Source organism: Hetaerina americana, unplaced genomic scaffold (genome assembly GCF_022747635.1).
Source record: "Hetaerina americana unplaced genomic scaffold, ioHetAmer1.1.p SCAF_57, whole genome shotgun sequence".
Taxonomy (NCBI): domain Eukaryota; kingdom Metazoa; phylum Arthropoda; class Insecta; order Odonata; family Calopterygidae; genus Hetaerina; species Hetaerina americana.
The window spans coordinates 1926841-1946349 of NW_027287172.1; the positions used below are offsets into that span (position 1 = coordinate 1926841).

Below are 19509 nucleotides of genomic sequence, written 5' to 3' on the forward strand. Positions count from 1 at the left end.
TCACTTTACAGGCTCGACAGTTATTGTTTTATGACCTTTTCGAATTTAACCACTATTTTCACATAAAATAGATAATTAATAAGGCATATGGAAAAATCTCCTTTCTGTGCTCTTATTTTATTTCTCTTCTCAATTACCTGTTCACCATATCACATTAATGAGATTGCAGAATTAAACAGAGTTTTAGTTATTCTCCTTCCTATTGACTACGACCTCAATGTGCTTGGGAGGGCTTGTGCATTCTGATGACTCCTAGAGCTGTGGTGGTGGAAGCAATGATAATTGCTCCTGGTAGGGTTACCCATGACAGATAGGTTGAAGGTTAAGAGCCAGATGAAAGGTATTTTTCACAGTATCTGCTCCTAGATGAGGTGGCTGCAAAGGCATCTGACCCTAGTGGGGTAGCCATTTGAGTAATGGTGTCACGTTATAAATGCTACTGAGAAAGGAAATGGGAAACCACCTCAGTTATTAATAGCAAGATTTTTTTATAATGGCCAATATGGAGAAAATGTGTCCTAGTAACTGCAGGACTCAGCCCAATAGGCTGTGTGTCATGCACTTCAGTGGGGGAGGCAAGACTGCCGCAGTTGTCATGTCACAAAACCCTTGCCAAGCAAAAGTGACAGCAGCAGCACAGAAGATGTAAAAAAAGGCCAGATAACTTAGAGTAGGAACTTGGAATGTTAGGAAAATATTGGGGACAGGAAATTTGGAGAATATAAAGCAAAAGATGGAGAGAGGAAGCATAGATGTGTTAGGGCTCTGTGAGTTGAGATGGAAGGATAGCGTGGATTACTGGAGTGATAGTTATAGAGAAATGAACAGTAGGTGGGAAGAGAGTCAGCAGGAACTGGCTAGCATACTGAAAATAAAGGTAGGAAGAAGGGTAATAAACACAGAGCAAGCGAATGATAGAATATTATTAGTAGAAGTAAAAGCTCAACAAACAAACTTGGTCATTGTTTAGGTATAAATAACCCAGGAAATCATAGAGAGGAAGAAGTCGATTGGGTTTATAGCCAGTCATAGGAAATAATATTGGGTAAAAATAATAGGGGGATTGGAATATGCAGGTAGGTAAAGTTAGAGAGGGTGATTAGGTGAGGAACTACAGTTTAGGTACAAGGAATGACCATTGGGAGAAATCTATTGAGTTCCGCAGGAAACAGCAGTTGTTGATCACTAACACTTTTTTAGATACCACAAAAGACATAGGTACACGTGGAAAATTCCGAGGAATCCAGGAAGGTATCAGTTAGTCTATATTATTGTTAGGCAATGATTTAGGACCTAATGCGATCTATTGGCACAGTTTTCCCGAAGCAGATGCAGACTCCAACCACATTTAGTAATTATGAAGTGCAGCATTTGACTCGGAAAGATAAAGCAGGGAAGACAGTTTGGGAATTAGAATGCGAAAGAATTAACTGGGTAGACTTGGAAGGAGTATCAGCAAGCTGGGATTGGGCCGAGCCCCGTGGTTGCCAGGACTCAAAATATCTCTATTGTCCATCATATTTTTCTTGGGAATGATAATTGAGGTGGTTTCCCGTTCCCTTCCGTCAATAGTGTTTTTAACGTGACACCATCACTTACTGGCCGCCCCACTGGGGTCAGATGCCATTGCAGCCGCCTAACTGAGGAACAGACGCTGCGTGGACTACCTTTCGTCTGGATCCTAACCTTCGACCTTTCTGCCATGGGTGACCCTACCAGGAGCAATTTTTATTACTCCCGCCAGCACAGCTCTAGGGGTCATCGAAACGCACAAGCCCTTCCACCACGTCAAGGTTGTAGTCCGGGGAGGGGCCTGATGCAGATGCAGACTCGAATCACATTTAATAATTATGAAGTGCAACATTTGACTCGGAAAGATAAAGCAGGGAAGACAGTTTGGGAATTAGAATGCGAAAGAATTAACTGGGTAGACTAGGAAGGAGTATCAGCAAGCTGGGTACTGGGAAGGCCTGCGACGGAGTCGGTACTATTTAGGAAAAATGAGAAAATATAAGTTTCTAAAATGGATTACAGATAAGATGATTGCAAAGGTAAATGAGAAAAGAAAGTATAAGTATACACACACTTAGTTTAGTAGATAGAAGTATTCAGAGTTAAATAATAAACTGAGGTGGGAAACAAATAGAGAGAAAGAAGCGTGGTGGAAAATGTAGTGTGAAGACATGGAAAGTCTAGAGAGAAAGGGTGAAATTGGTAAGCTATACGGGGAGGTTAAAACCGTGTGAAGAAGTATAAGGGGGAAATCATTTCAAACACTCCAATATTAGTCAGGAAAAATGTTAGTTGAATCAGAAAATATATGAGAGGTGGAAGAAAAGTACAGAATTGTATTGTAAAGAAATCAGAGATTAGAAATTAGAGATAAAGAGAGAATATGATGATGGTGAGGCTAGCTTGGGACCAGGCTTATTTGCAGTGGGATAGAAAGGGCATTTAGGGAAATTAAATCAAATAAGTATGGGGTGGACAACTCGATGGGGAAGCATATGATGAACTGAATTGTTAGGATTAATGAATGTGTTGGAGAAAATATTAGTTGATTGGAGGGATAGGAGACTTATCTATAACCTATGCATGTCTCAAACAGCTTAGGTATAAGTGTTGGATGGAGAGTCCGGATGGGCAGTGTTAAGAAGAGGAGTGAGACAGTAGTGTCCATTGTAACTGTTTTGATTGGCAAATGGGATATTGAAGACTGTGATTGGGGGAGGATGTTATGCAAGGGGGGAAAGGCCAGGAGTAGAATAGGGATGTTGGAAGGAATACAAGGAGGCTGGTATGCAGATTTGAAGAGGGCTTTATTGTAAATTTGGATATTTAGTAGTGTTTATTGAGAGAGACAAGGGCATTGTCACTGTATTGTTTCATAGCTTATGTCCATCAAAAACCTACCTGAACTGGCAGATTACCAATAAATAAATTAGCTGTACATAGTGGATAGACAGAAAATTGAAAAAAAAAACAAATAAGATATATGCGTAAGGAATAGTACTTAAAATTGATGAAAAAATAACAGAGTCATATTATATGAAGCAGAGAATTTCCACTTTTAATAAGAATATATATTTATATATAAATGTGTATATATATATAAATGTGTGTGTGTGTGTATATATATATATATATATATATATATATATATATATATATATATATATATATAAATATTTAAAAAACAGATTTAGATTTTTAGAATATAGAAACACAAAGAAAGGACACTCACAATTTGTTATTTTATGTTTCGACAGCACGGCTGTCGTCTACATATATATATATATATATATATATATATATATATATATATATATATATATATATATATATATATATATATATATATATATATATTTTTTTTTTAAAGTAATCTACCGGTTAAGGTAGGTTTTTGGATGGACACAACTACCAACAAATATTTTATTACTCCTAACTGAACACAAGATCCATCATCCTACTCTATATCAGGTCCCTCTTCATCTCCGAGTACTTTCTTCCTCCCTTCATCCCGTCCAACAACCCTATCCTGTTCCTTCCCTTTCCTCTTTTGCCCAACATTCTACCCTCTATCACAGTCTTCAACATCCCACTGCCGGTCAAAACCCCCTTCATCCACTTTTCCTGCCTCCATAGGATTGCTCCCAACAAACCCCTCTCTTCGCCCACCATAACAAGTACTTCCTCATTTGTTTTCTTCTCTGTCCATTTCACCTTCTCCATTCTTCTCCACACCCACATTTCAAAAGCCTCCAATCTACGTCTATCCTCCTGCTTCAATGACCACGTTTCCGCTCTGTACATAGCTACGCTCCATATCAAAGTTTTTACGAGTCTTTTCTTAACATCCTTATTCAAAGTCCCTGTCATCAACTCCCTCCTCCTTGTGAAAGCCTCTTTGCCTAGCGCAATTCTTCTCCTTACGTCCCTACTACTTTGACCGTGTTGGTCCAAAACACTACCGAGATACGTAAACTGTTCTACCTGCTCTAGTTTTTGCCCTCCTATTTTAATGTTAAGCTTGGCCTTTTTCTTTCTAGAAAATCGCATAACCTTTGTTTTATTAATATTGATTCTCATCCCATACCTGTCGCACTGAATTTCCAATTCACTAAGCAGTGCTTGCAGCCCCTTCACTGACTGACAAACTAAAGCTTGGTCATCGGCAAACCTAACTGATTTTACGAATTCCCCGCCCACTTTCATTCCTACCTCCAGTTCTTCCCATGCCTCTTTGATCATTTCCTCTGCGTACAGGTTGAACAGCAACGGTGATAATGGGCAACCCTGCCTTACACCCCTTCCTAACACTGCCCATCCTGACTCCCCGTTTCCCACCCGCACCTGAGCAGTCTGAGACATGCACCGGTTGCGGATAAGCCTCCTTTCCCTCCAATCTATTCCTATTTTCTACAAGAATACTCATTAGTTTTTCGCAATTCACTATATCAAAAGCTTTTTCTAAATCTACAAAACAGGCAAATACCTCCTGGTTGTGTTCTATATTCCTCTCGATTAATAATCTCATTACTGCAATGGCATCACGCGTACCTCTCCCCTTCCTGAACCCAAACTGATATCCCCTAAGTAATCATTTGCCCCACTCTCTATCCTTTTGTTGATAATCCTGAGAACAACTTTAGCTGCATGGGATATCAAATTTATTGTCCTGTAGACCTCACATGATGTAGCCTCCACCTCTTTTGGGACAGGAACTAACACTGGTCTCACAAAGTCTTCCGGCCAGGTTCCTACCTCATAGAACTATGAATCAGCCTATATAGCCTCTTCCCCCTACATTTTCCTAAAAATTTCAGTAGTTCTGCAGGAATGTTGTGTATCCACACGGCGTTATTTGATTTCATCTTTCTAAATACTATTCTAACACATCGTGGTGTATGCTTGGACCAAAGCTATCTTCCTCGTAGTAATGTTCCTTTTCTATGTCTTACTTTGTTGGTCTAAGTTCTTTTCTATACAGTTCTTCTTTGTATTTCTTCCATCTCTCTTGGATCTTTCCTGTCTCAACTATTATCTTACCCACCTTATTCCTTACCCACTTAACTGTTAGCATAGATCTTCCCTTTTTACTTCCCGATAGCGATTTAACCTTGCTGTAGAGCGCATTAATTTCATCCTTCCTCTGCAAACTTTCCATGTCCTTGCATTGCATCGTCTACCATGCTTCTTTTCCATTATTTGGTGCCCATCTCAATTTGATATTTAACTCTTTATACTTCATTATACCAAACATTCTTGTTTAAATTATTCCATGTACTTCTCTCATCCGTCTTTGCATTTGTCTCATCCATTATCCATGGTTTCTTAGTCCTTTTCACGTTAAGGGTTTCAATAGTGGATGGGGGTCCGCCTATAGTTCTAATGCTGGTCATTTGACACGTCAAAATAAATTGCTATACTATCCACTGTATGGTATCACAATGCAACAATTTGAAAGTGTAGAAACCATTGCTTTGACCGGGATCCAGGTTCCAATCATGGTCAAGGGGAATGGTTTTTACTGACTTTTAAATGTCATGGTGTATTTTTCTTTAATAAAATCATCAATGTCCCAGATCTGGCTTTTTGTTCTCGAAACTGAAGAGGCCCATGAAAGGATGACGCCCAGCTATGATTGATGAGACCATGACTGCATCGAAGGAGGAGCTGATCAAGATCACAAAAAATGATTTTTTAAGTGCTTCGAGAATTGGAAAAAACATTGGCACTAGTGTATAATATCTAATGGCGATTGCTTTGAACGGGGCAAAATAGATATTCATGAATAAATAAATACTTGATGTAAAAACACAAAAGTCACGATACTTTTTGAACAAACCTCGTGTATAATAGGAGATGCTGATTGGCCCAGAGCTCTCTGATTGGTTGGATTGGTGATGGTTGAGTCCAGGAATTCCAAAATATCGGACTTCTAATGGGCATGTGGAGTCGTGAGTTCTCACCTCTATATTGGTGGCTAAATCGGGTTAAGATTCTAGAATGGTTTGGGAGAAACCCTGGTCGAAGGAAAGGCTGTGGGAAGAAGAAGGTACCCAAGTAGAAAATGCAGCTTCACGCTTATATTTTCAAATGAAGGATATAAAGATCTAGAAGTGTCCCTTTCTACTGAAGAAATTATTTGTAATTCTTAATAACATAAGTTTCATGATATGATTTTTCCCCTGATCAAAATAAAAGAATAATCTCTGAATTTTAATGTTCATATTTTTTGCAGGATAATTCGGATTCTAATAATTTCCTAGATGATATAGAAGATGATTCCTCAAGTAACCTCAGCATGGATGCAAACAGTTCAGACAGTAACTCTGATGATGAATCTCTCCTTCCATCAGCGAAGAAATTCAAGGTATAGTGCCATAACAGTTATTTTGAAAAATAATTGGTACTTCCGTGAAACCTTTTGTGGATTTGTCATATTTATGTTGTAAATTGATGTGGAGGGTGTTGAAAGGTGTAATGAGAGCATTTCAATTTGATAAACAATTAGGAATCTCTGTTCATGAGGATAAATGATCACATTAATATGACTGGAATATAAAAAGTATGGAATTTGGCAGCATAATTGTATAATTTTGTGAAATTAAGAACATTAACTGCCTCAGTTTAAGAAACTTTCGTTCATTCTTCCACAAAGCGAGCTTTGATTGCTTTCCAACAGGATTTCATTTGATAAGATTAGTTTCCATGTTTGAAGTTGCATACAGAATGGAAACAAAGATGACAAGTTAAAATTGTGAGCTAGGTTAACTACGTAATTGGAGAAAAGCAGAAGAAATAGAGGAAATATAATTGATTACATTGAGTGTGCCTGTACCTTATTTACGTACACTTTACATATGTTTGGTGTTTCAGATTGTGGTAAGCAAAACTTCTACTGAAACAAATCAAAACGACACAGTGGAGATGGTCAATGTTTAGTTATGTGCGAATGTTAACATTCCATGGTGTTTGATTCCAATGTAATCAAGTAGAAGTGAGAGTTCGATATTTCAAATGACACAACACAGTTGGAACATTAGCTAAATTGTAAAAACCTGTGCGTATGTATTTCCTTAGATATTTTAACCCATGTTATTTTCTTAATGTAGGGAAAGGGAACACTGGACAATTCCATTAGAACGTCAGGGACCTCAAAAAGATCAAAATTTCTTGTCATACTTGACAAAAGGAAATGCAAAGGTGTGATTATAAAAGCTGAGGTGAGTACAACCTAAGTTATTTCTTAGCCTGTGGGTAATAAATTTGTCTATAGTTTGATCAAAAAATATGGGTAGCGGTAGTCCAAGGATAGAGCATTGGACTACTGATTAGAAGTCCCGGGTTTGTTTCCTGGGCTAGCATCTACGGGCACCCTCAACTCCAGCCAACCTGTGTGGAGCACCAGATCTTCCTGGGAATCCATAGCCGGCACAGGGAAAGGAACTGGCTTAAACCCTGGTAAAAGGGATCGAGATGGTGCAGGGGCTAACACACTGGCTTCCCACCCAGAGGGTGCGGGTTCATATCCTGGCGGTGTTGAATATTTTTCAGAGGTATCTCGATCCCTACTTGAGGTGCTTTGTGGAGGGCACTTTGAGTGAGTACGCCATCCGTCGGATGGGACGTTAAGCTGCGGACCCCTTGGCGCCTTTCGTAAAGAGTAGGCTAATGCCGACGCTGGGTTTCTGTCCACCATTCATCCTTTCCTGTCCATCCCCCATGGCGCAAATGACCTTAGCTGTCGGTCGCCCCCCTTAAAAACTACTACCAAGCATTCATAGGAAGGAAGAAGTAGATAGGCTATATGATCAGTTACAGGACCTAATCACATGTGTTCCTCCAGGGAAGCGTTTGATAGTGACAGGGGATTGGAAATGACCTCAGCTGTGGGTCGCCCTCCCTAAAAACTACTACTAGGAAAGATCCAAGAGAGATGGAAGAAATACAAAGAAGAACTGTATAGTAAAGAACTTAGACCAATAAAGTTAGACATAGAAAAGGAACATTACGTGGAGGAAGATAGCTTAGGTCCAGGCATACACCACGATGTGTTAGAATAGTAATTAGAAAGAAAAAATGAAATAAGGCCATGGGGATGCACAAAATTCTTGTGGAACTACTGAAATGTTTGGGGAAATTCAGGGGGAAGAGGCTATATAGGCCAAATGACCTCAGTTGTCGGTCGCCTCCCCTAAAAACTACTACCCCCTGGTGTAAATTTCTCATGCTGTTTGGCGTAGTACTGGGTGAGCAGTGCCATCACCTACCAAGCTAACCTTCAGGGGGTATTACTGTGTGAATGGTTTTTTTATAAAAAAATTGAAGTATTTGTTTAAAGTACTATGTGAAACAGTCTTGTTCAGCTTGCCATGCTGTGCTGAAAAGGATAAAACAAGCATCGCCTAGGATGTTTTTGGTCATCTTATGATGGATTTGGGTGGACTTTTATAATCACTTTTAATCATTATTTTCATATTTTTATTGTATTTGTCTACTAGTTATAAAATATTTGACCTGATTACCTTGGTCTGCCTTGAGTTAATGAAATATGTACATGAGGGAAAATGTAGTAATTTTATTAGCCATTAATTAATGAATTAATCTGCCAGTTTTACCCAACTTATGACTTCCAGAAAAAGTTAAGGACCCTAAAACAAAAAGGAATGAGCGGGACTTCTGATATATTTGCCAGGCTTTATTTTGTTGGTTTCATGATAAAGTCACCAATGCTTGTGGTTCAGTTCAAAGGAATAGAAAGTGTATGCCAAAATTAGATGAAAATGTGAAGAAAGTAGAGATTCAGTTTAAGTGTTGTAATATTCTTCTTGCATTGAAATGTGTGAGAGGTGAGAAGTGCAGATGCTCTCCACATGCCATAATTAGGGAGAGGCAGGTTTCTCAAAAAAATTATTATTATTATTATTATTTTACAGTTACGTTGCAAATAGGAGATTTTCCTGGTGGCAATGGTCAAGTATGGTCGCTTACAATGAAAATTACATACATACACTCACTATAAAAACAGATAAGAGACAATATATATTTACATGCATTGACACTTCTACATCACATACAAAATGCCGTCCACATCACCTACAGACAATATTTTAACAACTACAATGAAGTTTATTACCCAGTGGCTGCTTTACATTTATCCTTAAAACTTCTAAAATTGGATGGAAAGGGCTAAACAAACCTCCAGACAGCTGGTTCCAATCAATAATGGTTGTATTTAAAAAAGAGTGTTTTTCTTATTTGTTTTTTGCGTCCTTATTTTTACTTTGAAACTATGTTCGTTTTTTCACTTAAAGTTAGGCTTTTCTATCCCTTGCCATAAATCTTCCCAGATAAATCTTCTGTGACACTATAGGTTCTTTTGTACCTTCCGAGTACATATCTTGCTGCCCTTCTTTGAACTTTTTCTATATTTTAAATATGTCCCACCTCTAATGGATCCCATACTATGGAGGAGTATTCTAGGATAGAGATACCAGTACCTTATATGCTTTTTCTTTTGTGGCTACGCTACTTCCTTTTATATTTCTCATCAACCAGTGCAATACTTTAAATGCCTTCCGTGTCAAATTATCTACTTGGACTCCCCACCCTAGATCCCCAGTTAAATAAATGCCTAAATATTTGCATTGACTGGTACATGGGATTCTTTCCCCAAAGAGGGTGTATTTACTTTTTGAGTTCTGCCCCTGATAAAATTTTTTATTCATTGTTTTACCCTCAAGTCCAATGGTAACGAATCTAACTTTAACAATAATTTATCGTGAGGCACTCGGTCAAAAGCTGCCGAGAAATCAACAGTTACTGCATCCACATCCTTTCCTTCATCTATTGTGTTGCCGATATATTGACTTAATCCCAAAAGCTGCGTTTCATATGAGTATCCCGTTCTAATCCCATGTTGGTGTTTGAATAGCCATCTATCTCTTGCCCACCATTCCCGAATGTAGTCAGCGATTCTTTTTTCAATTATTTTGCAAACAACTGAGGTTATTCTTACCGGTCTATAATTGTTGGCTATTGTTTTATCCCCTTTCTTGAAAATAGGTGTAATATTTGCTTTTTTCCAATCATTGGGCAAGGCATCATTATTTAAAGTTACTTTGAATAGATGACTCAGGTACAAAGGTATTGCTGTATCAATCAGTTTTAGAATGTCAATTGAGATATTATCCGGTCCCACTGACTTATTTTTCCTCATCCTCCTTATTTTTTTCACAAAATACGAGTCTTCCATGATAATGCCATTTGTCGAGGGCAGTAAGCTATTTGGTGCTTTAATGCTGATGAAGTTCTCTGTTGTTTCTGAGCTATTTAGGTAAGCCTTATTTTCCTTTTTGTTTTCTATTCCCCGAAAAACATCCGTAAAGCAGGAGTGGAACATATTTGCTATTTCTACAGTATCTGTTACAATGCCATTTTCCTTAGTTTTTAATATATTCACATGTTCCCTGTTGTCTTTCCTCATTCTCATGAATCTATAGAATTTCGTTGCATTGTCTTTTGAAATTGCATGTATAAGAAATTTTTCCTTTGCCCTCTTATTTTCCCTGGTTCCGGACCAAGGTCCTATAATGGTGTGACATTTCTTTACTTTCATTCTTTAATCGGTTTGCCTTTCTTACCGCTCTCTTGAGTTTTTAATGGTTTTGTTGCAGTACTCCGGATCCGTGTTCTGTTTTAATTTTTTTATGGGAACAAACTTCATTTGCCCTTCAAAAATTATTTCTTTGAATGTTTCCCATATTTTCTCCACGGTTGCTCCACTAGCTGCTCATCCAGGAAACTTGCCCCTTAAAAATTCCTGGAACCCTTCCCTATCTGCCCGGGTATATTGCCAAATTTTCTTTTCATCCTCCATAGCTCCCTTTGTTGATCTATACCAGTCCATTTGAACACACACTGCTGCGTGATCACTTATTCCTGGAAAGACATCTATACTAATGATAGGGTTTGGAGGTCTAAGTAGAAAAACGTCGAGGGTATTTTCTCCCCTTGTGGGCTTATTTACTACCTGGGTAAACCCTTCTTCGTTAATGGGGCGATTTACCAGATCTTGTGCCTCCCCGCCACCCGCTGTTTTGCCCCCCCCCCCCACCCTATTTCTGGAAGGTTTAACTCCCGGGCTATGATGATGTTATCTTGGGGTTTTTCAGAACAATAGTCAGCAAGGATGTCCAGCGAGTGCATATTTTCGCATGGACTTCTATACAGAGCAATTATTTTTAACCATTTGCTACTTTCTGCTTCTCGTATCCTTACACACATCATCTCACAGTTACTTTGTTTCCAATCTGAAAAGCTTATTATGTTGCTGCAAACACAAATGAATACTCCTCCGCCCCTCCCACCTTGATCCCTTCGATAGACATTGTAATTTGATGGAAAAATTTTGGCCGATGTAATGCTATTGTTAAGCCAAGATTCTGTGCCAATTATGATGTTGGGATTACACGCATCTATTACAGTCTCAAATTCTCTAGATTTGTTGAGGATACTTCCACAGTTTACCTGGAGGATATTTTAGCCCTTTGCTTCAATTTTACCATCTTTACCGTGCACACTCTTAGGTCTGCTTTTAGAGCCACTAGGCGACACTCTGCACACGCTCGTCGAGTGTCCTCCGCTCTCCGCTTCCGGTCCCTGCTTCAGTTCTTCTTCGTCTGACAGACTCTTCTGTGAACTCTCCCCCGTTGTATGAGACCGTCGCTCAGAAAGTGATTTTGCCTCTGAGGTGACTGTTGATTTCCACTTCCAAATCACCTCGGCTGACCCCTATAAGTTTCCCTGCTTCTTGTATGTGTTTATTAAATTGCCTAGTAGTCTTCTGTGCTTATGGGAGCCCCTTCTATTAAGATGGACACCATCTATCCCCAAATGGCCGTCGTTAACCCAGCAGTTTGTATCAACAAAGAATAAACCTAGTCTTTGATACACCCAGTCTATTCCCTCGTTAATATAGTCGATTTTGCGGTCCCAAATATCTTTTCTTCTTATAATCCCACCAATCACTATGTTTCCGTTTTAAATTTTTTATTTGCTGCCATGTGTAAATCCCACACCAATCCAACTACATGGTCACCTGTTTTAGCCCCTCGGACATCATTTGTGCCAACGTGTTGGATCACCACTTCCTCTTCCCGCTCACCCTCCATCTCCTCAATTTTGTGTTACAGTTGCTCCGTTCTTATACCTGGGAAACAATTTACCATTGCCCCACCTTCCTCGCAAACTTCTTCGCTGACTCTTATGATAGAATCCCCCATGATTCTAATCTTTGTGTTATTCTTCTTTGGTTCACACATTCCTTGTGGATGTGATTGACCTTCCCTAACTGAATTTCCTTCTCTTGTGCTGCCTTCTCCACACAAATCAGCACTGCGGCGTTTTCCTGGTGCTCTCATTTCAGTGCGTCTCTTACATCTGCTGTCTCTGCAACAACAGCCTCGAAACGTTCACATTTGTTATCTAGTTGACATTTTAACCTCTCATTTTCATCCTTTAGGGCTGCTATTACTTCCTTAGCCGTTTGAAGTTCACTCCTTAGCTTTTCTATTGTAGAGTCTTTCTTGCCTAGTTCATTTGAAACACACTTTTCGCATTGTTCACACTTCCACCCTTCTTGAATACACTCCTTCATGGTCTTCTTACTGCACTTGAAGTGAAACCAACATCCACAATCCGTGGATTGGGCACCATTTTTTTAAGTTCCTTTTACAGACCTTGCACTTAATCACCACTTTACTCTCCGGAATGACCTACCCAGGCATTTTGGCCACAAACTTTCACTTCCTCGGAGCGATGAGAAAACACGTCCACCCTCGTAGACTGCATGCAAGTGCAGAACCAGAAAAATTTTGAAACCAAAAAATTTTATGGATTAGAAAAATGGGATGGGTGCAGTTTATGAGTAAGACTTGTATTGACTTCTGTTGAATCCATGGGAAAGATTGTTAGAAGGTATAAAAGCATTTAATCATGTAGTGGATATGTGCATCTTTTTTTGTTTATATTTGTGAATTCAATATTTTAAAGTGTGTTGCCAATGACACCAAATTATCTGCGGTAAAAATTTCATAACTACCTCATTGGGGAAATAGTGGGAAAATTTGCTAGTGATAAGGGAGGAGCAGTGGTGGTAAGTCAGGTGGACATGCTCCAGTAATACGAGGGTGGTTTGAAACATTCTCAGCTTCACCCATAGAAAGCATCACTACTTGCATGATTTTTCCTCTCATGTTGGTGCAGTGATGAGTAGGCATGGTTTGAAATTGCAATCCATTCCATCCAGCAATTCCCTATAGACTGTTCCTTGAATCAGTTGTAGTGTTGTTAAGAAGTGAAAAAATAGGGTCTTGCGTGCTGATAAAATTCTGCATAAAAGAAGGTTCAATGCTGATCAAAATTCATTCGAAGACATTAAATGTGTTTTGGGACTCTTTTCTTTCAACTTCCACTGTGGAGAAATTGGTGACCAAGTTCAAGGATTGCCATGAAACTCTCCGAGATGATCCAAGTGAAGGGCATTCCAAAAGTGCAACCACACTCAAATCAATGAAAAGGAGCACGATATGGTTGTGGAAGAGTTGCGCATGAAGTTATGTGAAATTGCTAATGCTGTAGGGATATTAAAGAAGGAATTGGTTACATTTTGCTTGAGGAATTGATCATGATAAAGCTATAAGCAATATGGGTGCTGACCAAGTGTTCACTGTGGATCAAAAAATACATTCGAATGACACTTTCATAGCGGTGCTTGGCACACTTGACGACAATAAGAGTGATTTTCAGCATATATATGTAACAATGGATGAAAAACAGATAGGTCATTACTCACCAATCAAATCACTATTTTCACCATTAGCAATGTGTGCTTCTTCAATGACCTTACTTTTCAAAGACTTAAATATTTGTCGCAGAGACAACCATTACAAATCAGAAAATGCCGTATCTACTTGTCCAACATGAAAGGACATGGGGAAAGAGGGGCACACAGTTCAGCGTGAACTCTCACCAACATGAAAGATTGTATGCTACTGGCCCTAAGGTAACAAACAAATACAGAAGAACTTATGAGGCAAACATTATGCACACAATCAGCATATAGCTTGAGAATAGGGGGAGACCAATTTAATAAGCAGCAGAATTAAAGAACAAGCCGTAGAAATAGACAGAAGCCTTTGACTGGGACATGTATCATGAAGTAATATTAAAGGTGATTGTGTAGAAAAATCAATTATTTTTGAAATCATAAACTGCCATTTTCATCATCTGGCCAAGAATCTTTCAGATCGTCCTCGTATTGACTTTTTGATTTTGATTGACTCAAAAAAAAATGAAAATTCAGAAGCATGCAAAACTATTTCAAACTAAAAAATACATGTGGTGCATAGGGAAATAAAAAACATACAGATGTGAGGTATATGTGAAGAGTGTGATGTGGGTTTACATGTAATACCCTGTTTTGAGTTATACCAGTTGCAAAATAATTTTTTAAACATTTTTTTAAATTATTTTTTAAAATAGTTTTATTATTATGAAAATATAAAGTGAAAGATATATTTAAAAATCAATAATTTATTTATTTTTTTGTATTGCAATGGCATTTCATGTTCAGTTCTGGAAGTACGGACCGGAGGTACATAGTTATAGATACCAGGAAATAAATATAGACCTGGAAAACCCTTGCAGTAAAGCAGAAGGACGGTTGAATTGAGTTTTCATAATATATCATTTAATTTATTTCATGATTTTGCTGATTCCTCACGATGCTGAGAAGAAAAAAGACTTTCTATAAAAGTTACAATCTTAGGCCCTCTCCTGTATGCAAGGCAGCGTCCATCTATCTTTCATTCAATTGCTTTTGATGTCCCTTGCATCACTGCCTCACTATCCTCAACGAAATACATCTTCCATTCATTCGACATCGCTTTCCTGTGTGGAAATGGCTGAAGGGTGGAACATAAGAAACAAACAATAGTCAACTGAGCCATTCATCCCTAAAGATTGACACAAATAATCACAACCTTTTGCTTTTAATATTTGAAAAAATTGATGGAGTGGACAGTATATTATGAAATGTGCAATTGGAAACGACATAGTGCTAGAATAATTTTATTTCATTAGTTAATTTAAATGTGGTGCAAGTGATTGCGATTCCAGTGCATAGTATTTGAATGAAATTACCAGTGTTATATTTATGAAAAAATTGTTTTTTTTTCATTATTTTGTACCCATTTCAACTGATGATATTTTTGGGTTGTTGAAAAATAATTGGCTAATTCTTGATTTTTATTTGAGTCCAAAGTTAAATGAAAATTGTCTGCAGATTCTTGTCAGAGATTCCTGGACAGTGGGAGGGACTCAAGAGTCTTCTAAATGTTGTGTTCTTGGTGCTCATACGAGGGTTGTATTCGATATCACGGTCTTAAAATTGATATTTTGCTTCCATTTTCTGGAATTACCTTTCCTTTAGCAGTGTATTCTCCCTTGATTTAGACTTCTGTCATCTGTCCCGTGCAGAAGAATAAAAGAGGGGCTTCAGTGTATTTTGAAAATTTGTGTGGTATTTGTGAAATGATAATTTTTTTCTTTCATAGGGTGATTCTTCTGATGATCCAAAGAAACCGCACCTCTCGTCAACCCTTTCCACTCTGCCTGAGTCTGTCAGTGAGAAAGAATTGGAGGATCCAGCTTCCAAAGAGGATAAGGACTCAGTTGATCTTAAGCGATCATATGAAATATGCCAAACTGCCTCTATGAAGTGTCCTGAACCTAGTCAGCTGGAGGATAAACTAATACCTCCCCCACCCTCCTTGTTAGGTGCTCAACAAAGTAATGATCCTGTTACACTTCCAAAATGTGTGTCTCCTGCTGGAAAATCATCAAGTGGATTAGGTTTGAAAGGGGAAGTTACACAGCCATCAGGAAGAAGCTCAGTGGAAGACAAATCTGTAAATCACATGGCGTCCACTTCTGAAGCATCTGGAAGAGAGGACAGGAGCTCTGGTCATTTGGCACCTAAACCACAGACATCCATGGGAAACAAGGTACTTTTTTTTCTGTTGAAGTTAGAAAATCATCATTTTTTGTTACTCTTCCTTGCTGCAACCCTTGCTTCATATGCGGCCTAAAGGTGGTGAACGAGTAGTATTAATAGATGTTTAAAGTTTAATCATCTACATGTTGATTTATATTTACCTTGTGCTTGTCAAGCAGAAGTTCCACTTTATTTATTGAATAAAATATAATATATTGTAAAGATATTTGATTAGGAAACTTAAATAGAGAGAGAATGTGAAATAGATGGGGATAGCTTTGATGGAGGCTTACTCGATGATGAGATAGAAAGGACATTAATGTAATTGAAATCTGAAATGGCAGTGGGAGTGCATACCATTCCCATGAATTTATTTAATGGTTAGGAAAACATGGGAGGAAGAGTTTTTTTGGGCTAATTTATGGCATTAATAGGGAGGAATTTTGCTGGAAGATTTTGAATGATCAGTGATGATTTCCATCTTTAAAATAGGAAGGCAGCCATGCGTGAGGGCTATAGAAAAATAAGTTTGACAATGAAGAGGAAGGCAAATGATTGTTTTTGATCCTATATTAATGGCTAAGGCGGACTCTTTGGCTTTCAAGTTAGGAATCCCATTTCTATTCCTGGTCGGTTGGAATGGTTCAAAGTGAGGAATGGAATTTATATTCAAAGGTGTTTCTGGTAAGTCAGCATTGGAGTTGGCAATTTACACTTTGCCTATATTTTATGAATTTTTTTCATCAAAGGACATTTTTAAAGCTGATTAAATCAGCATATTTTTACCACGCCCTCTTAGAAAAGGCTTAACCACTTAAAAACTAAATGTGTTCTGGGAGATAAAATGTAACTAGTGGATCACTTAAATTGCTGATGGGTCTGATGTTTCATCCATGTTTGGTATCAGTGAAATTTTTAATCCTTTCATCTTCAAAAATATTAAGAAGTTGTTGGAATTCACAGCATATTAAAAACATGAATATCAGGAACAATGCAGCCCTTTAATGGGATGAGAGGGACAGCTATTTTTTTATTGGAAAGAATAAGAAATCAAATTAGCACCTATGTTTGTGCTCCGGTGAGAAGATTCTGTTTTATTTTCTGAGGAACCTCGTTGTTATCTTAACCCTTTGACGCTTAAGGTCCTGATATATCAGCTTCCCATATTTACCTTCAAAAGCTCAAGGTGCCAATGTATAAGCTCTAGTTTTAAGCTAGTTAAAAATTAATTATTCAACACATATTAAGTGTTAATCTCTGTTAAACTATAATGTATTTGTTTGTTCATTCTTTCAAAATGGGAGTACTTTTTATAAATTTTGTATTTTACACTAACCAAATTAATTGTAAGTATCTTTTTTCATCCCAGACGTAGGTAATCGGCCATGAATCGTCGGGTAAAATTATTCTTCTGTTCACGACTTTTGGTTTTGTGATATACATGTGGATTACCCTATCTCTTTCATTCTTTTTCTGTAGTTTTGTATGAACTGCCTGCCATGCACTTCTGCCATAATGTTGTCATTCATAGTCGGATACTTAATGTGAGACGAAATGCTAGCCGAAATTTTCCGTTCTTTTTTGTGAAAAAGAAAACAGAAATGTAGAACACTCAAAGCAAAAAATATAAAAGCGTTATTCCAGTATTTACTTAACAAGACACATCATCGATGAAGATCAAATTCGGAATGCTGTGCCATTGTGTCCAGTTATTGCCTTGTGGTCTTCACAAACAGAGGAGCCAAGATTAAAACGGACCAAGCTGAAATACAAGGGAATGAATTGGCATATACGGTGGTAATCAAACTTTTGCAAAGAGGGAATTATTTTCAGAAGGGTTATCATGTGTTTGTTGGCTATTTCTTTATGTGTATTCCACTTGTTTGAAAAATTAATTCTCTTGGAAGCTATGCAACCTGTACTGTAAGAAAAAAAAGGAAATTTCTTCCAGAAAATTAGAAGGGGAAATTTTTAGCTGGGCAAGTTAACTGTTGGTCAGGACCTGTTCTTTCCTGTAGTTGCTAGGAAAAACAATCTCTAAAATGGACTTCTATCAAATCGAGCAACTGTGATAGATGAAGATATAAAGTCTAACATATGTGCGAATGATAAAATTATGTAGAAACCTGAAACTATTTGGCATTATAATAAATTTATTGGGGGACGGAAACTTCAGTTATGATGCTTTAAACTAACATGGATGAAAAAAGAGGATGATTTGGATAGTTGTATTCTAAATAAGGAAAATTACAAAAGACCTGGGAAACCTCCACCAAAGCTAGCATTTGTTATCAGTATCATTGAGCAGTTGGGAAAAGAGTGGATTTTTAATTTGAGGCAGTTCATCAAAAGTAGGAGTGCAAAAGCTGGACGCAAACATGAAGCTAATTGTTGTGTACGCAACTCTAAAAAAAATATATATATATATATATATCCAGAGCTGTCTGCATTAGATGTAATAAAGGCAAGCATGAGAAGTGTTTGGCTGAACGCATATGTGCTGACAGTGTGAAAGGCACTAATTCAAATTATGCATTGTATCTCATGAGCAAATTGGAATATAAGCGTCAAATGTGGATGTAATAGAGTTAAATATGTAAAATATTATAATACATGATTCAGTATTAGATAAATGAATATATTTTAATAGTTATAATATTTATGAAAACATTTGTTTCATTAAAAATTTTTTTACCAAAATTATTTAATGAAATTACTTATTCTTTGCTCATCCAAAGTATTTTTAATTATAAACTAATATTTTCAGTTAAAATTTCAATATCTTTGACCTAAAAACACACTAACAAAAATTATTCGAAAAAAAAAGCTTTAAAAATGCAGAAAAAAGGCATTGGATTTCTGGGCTTAAAAACCAAAAATTCTGTGAGAGCGAAAGGGTTAAGAGAAAATCTGTATCATCTTCAGCCTTCTTCTCTCTTTGCTATTTGTGATGCTTGCTTTTTTTTCAGGGTGAAGTAAAGAGAAGTGAAGTTCCTCCCAAAAATGATGACCCCTCTTCATCCAGCTCTTCTGATTCTAAGGAATCTGACTTGCACTCAAATGATGATTTAATGGAGGAGGAAAAGGTGAGAAAAACTTTCAGCTTCAGTGGAACAATGTATGACAAGCATAATTCTTTCTGCAAAATTTCTCGTAAAGCAAAACACACGTTTAGTGAAACAGTTTTTTGCGTCTAAATTAATGAAAATACTTAATGCGTTTCATGCTGGAAAAAATAAATTATATGCATGATTTTTCAAAGAAAATCATGTGTTAATTGTTTAGAATTGTACATATGTTCATCTTTTCTTTTATCGTGGAACGAACAAACCCAGAATGCGAACTTGATTTGTGAAAACGAAAAATGAATTGAAATAATTAGCGTATTTATTAGGATACATTTCTTAATCTCTTTTACCAGAAATATCCCTGGAGACATTTGT

At 37.5% G+C, this 19509-nt stretch overlaps 1 protein-coding gene across 3 annotated transcripts in view; it reads left to right on the top strand.

The window, feature by feature from the left end:
- The window catches only part of LOC139694844 (serine-rich adhesin for platelets-like), a 48695-nt gene that overhangs the window by 13679 nt on the left and 15507 nt on the right, over positions 1-19509 (top strand). For all 3 annotated transcript variants that reach the window (XM_071593366.1, XM_071593368.1, XM_071593369.1), the window contains 4 exons: positions 6248-6379; positions 7122-7232; positions 15627-16076; positions 19036-19152. In XM_071593366.1, the coding sequence (XP_071449467.1) occupies positions 6248-6379; positions 7122-7232; positions 15627-16076; positions 19036-19152 (810 nt within the window). The remainder of the gene's footprint in view (positions 1-6247; positions 6380-7121; positions 7233-15626; positions 16077-19035; positions 19153-19509) is intronic.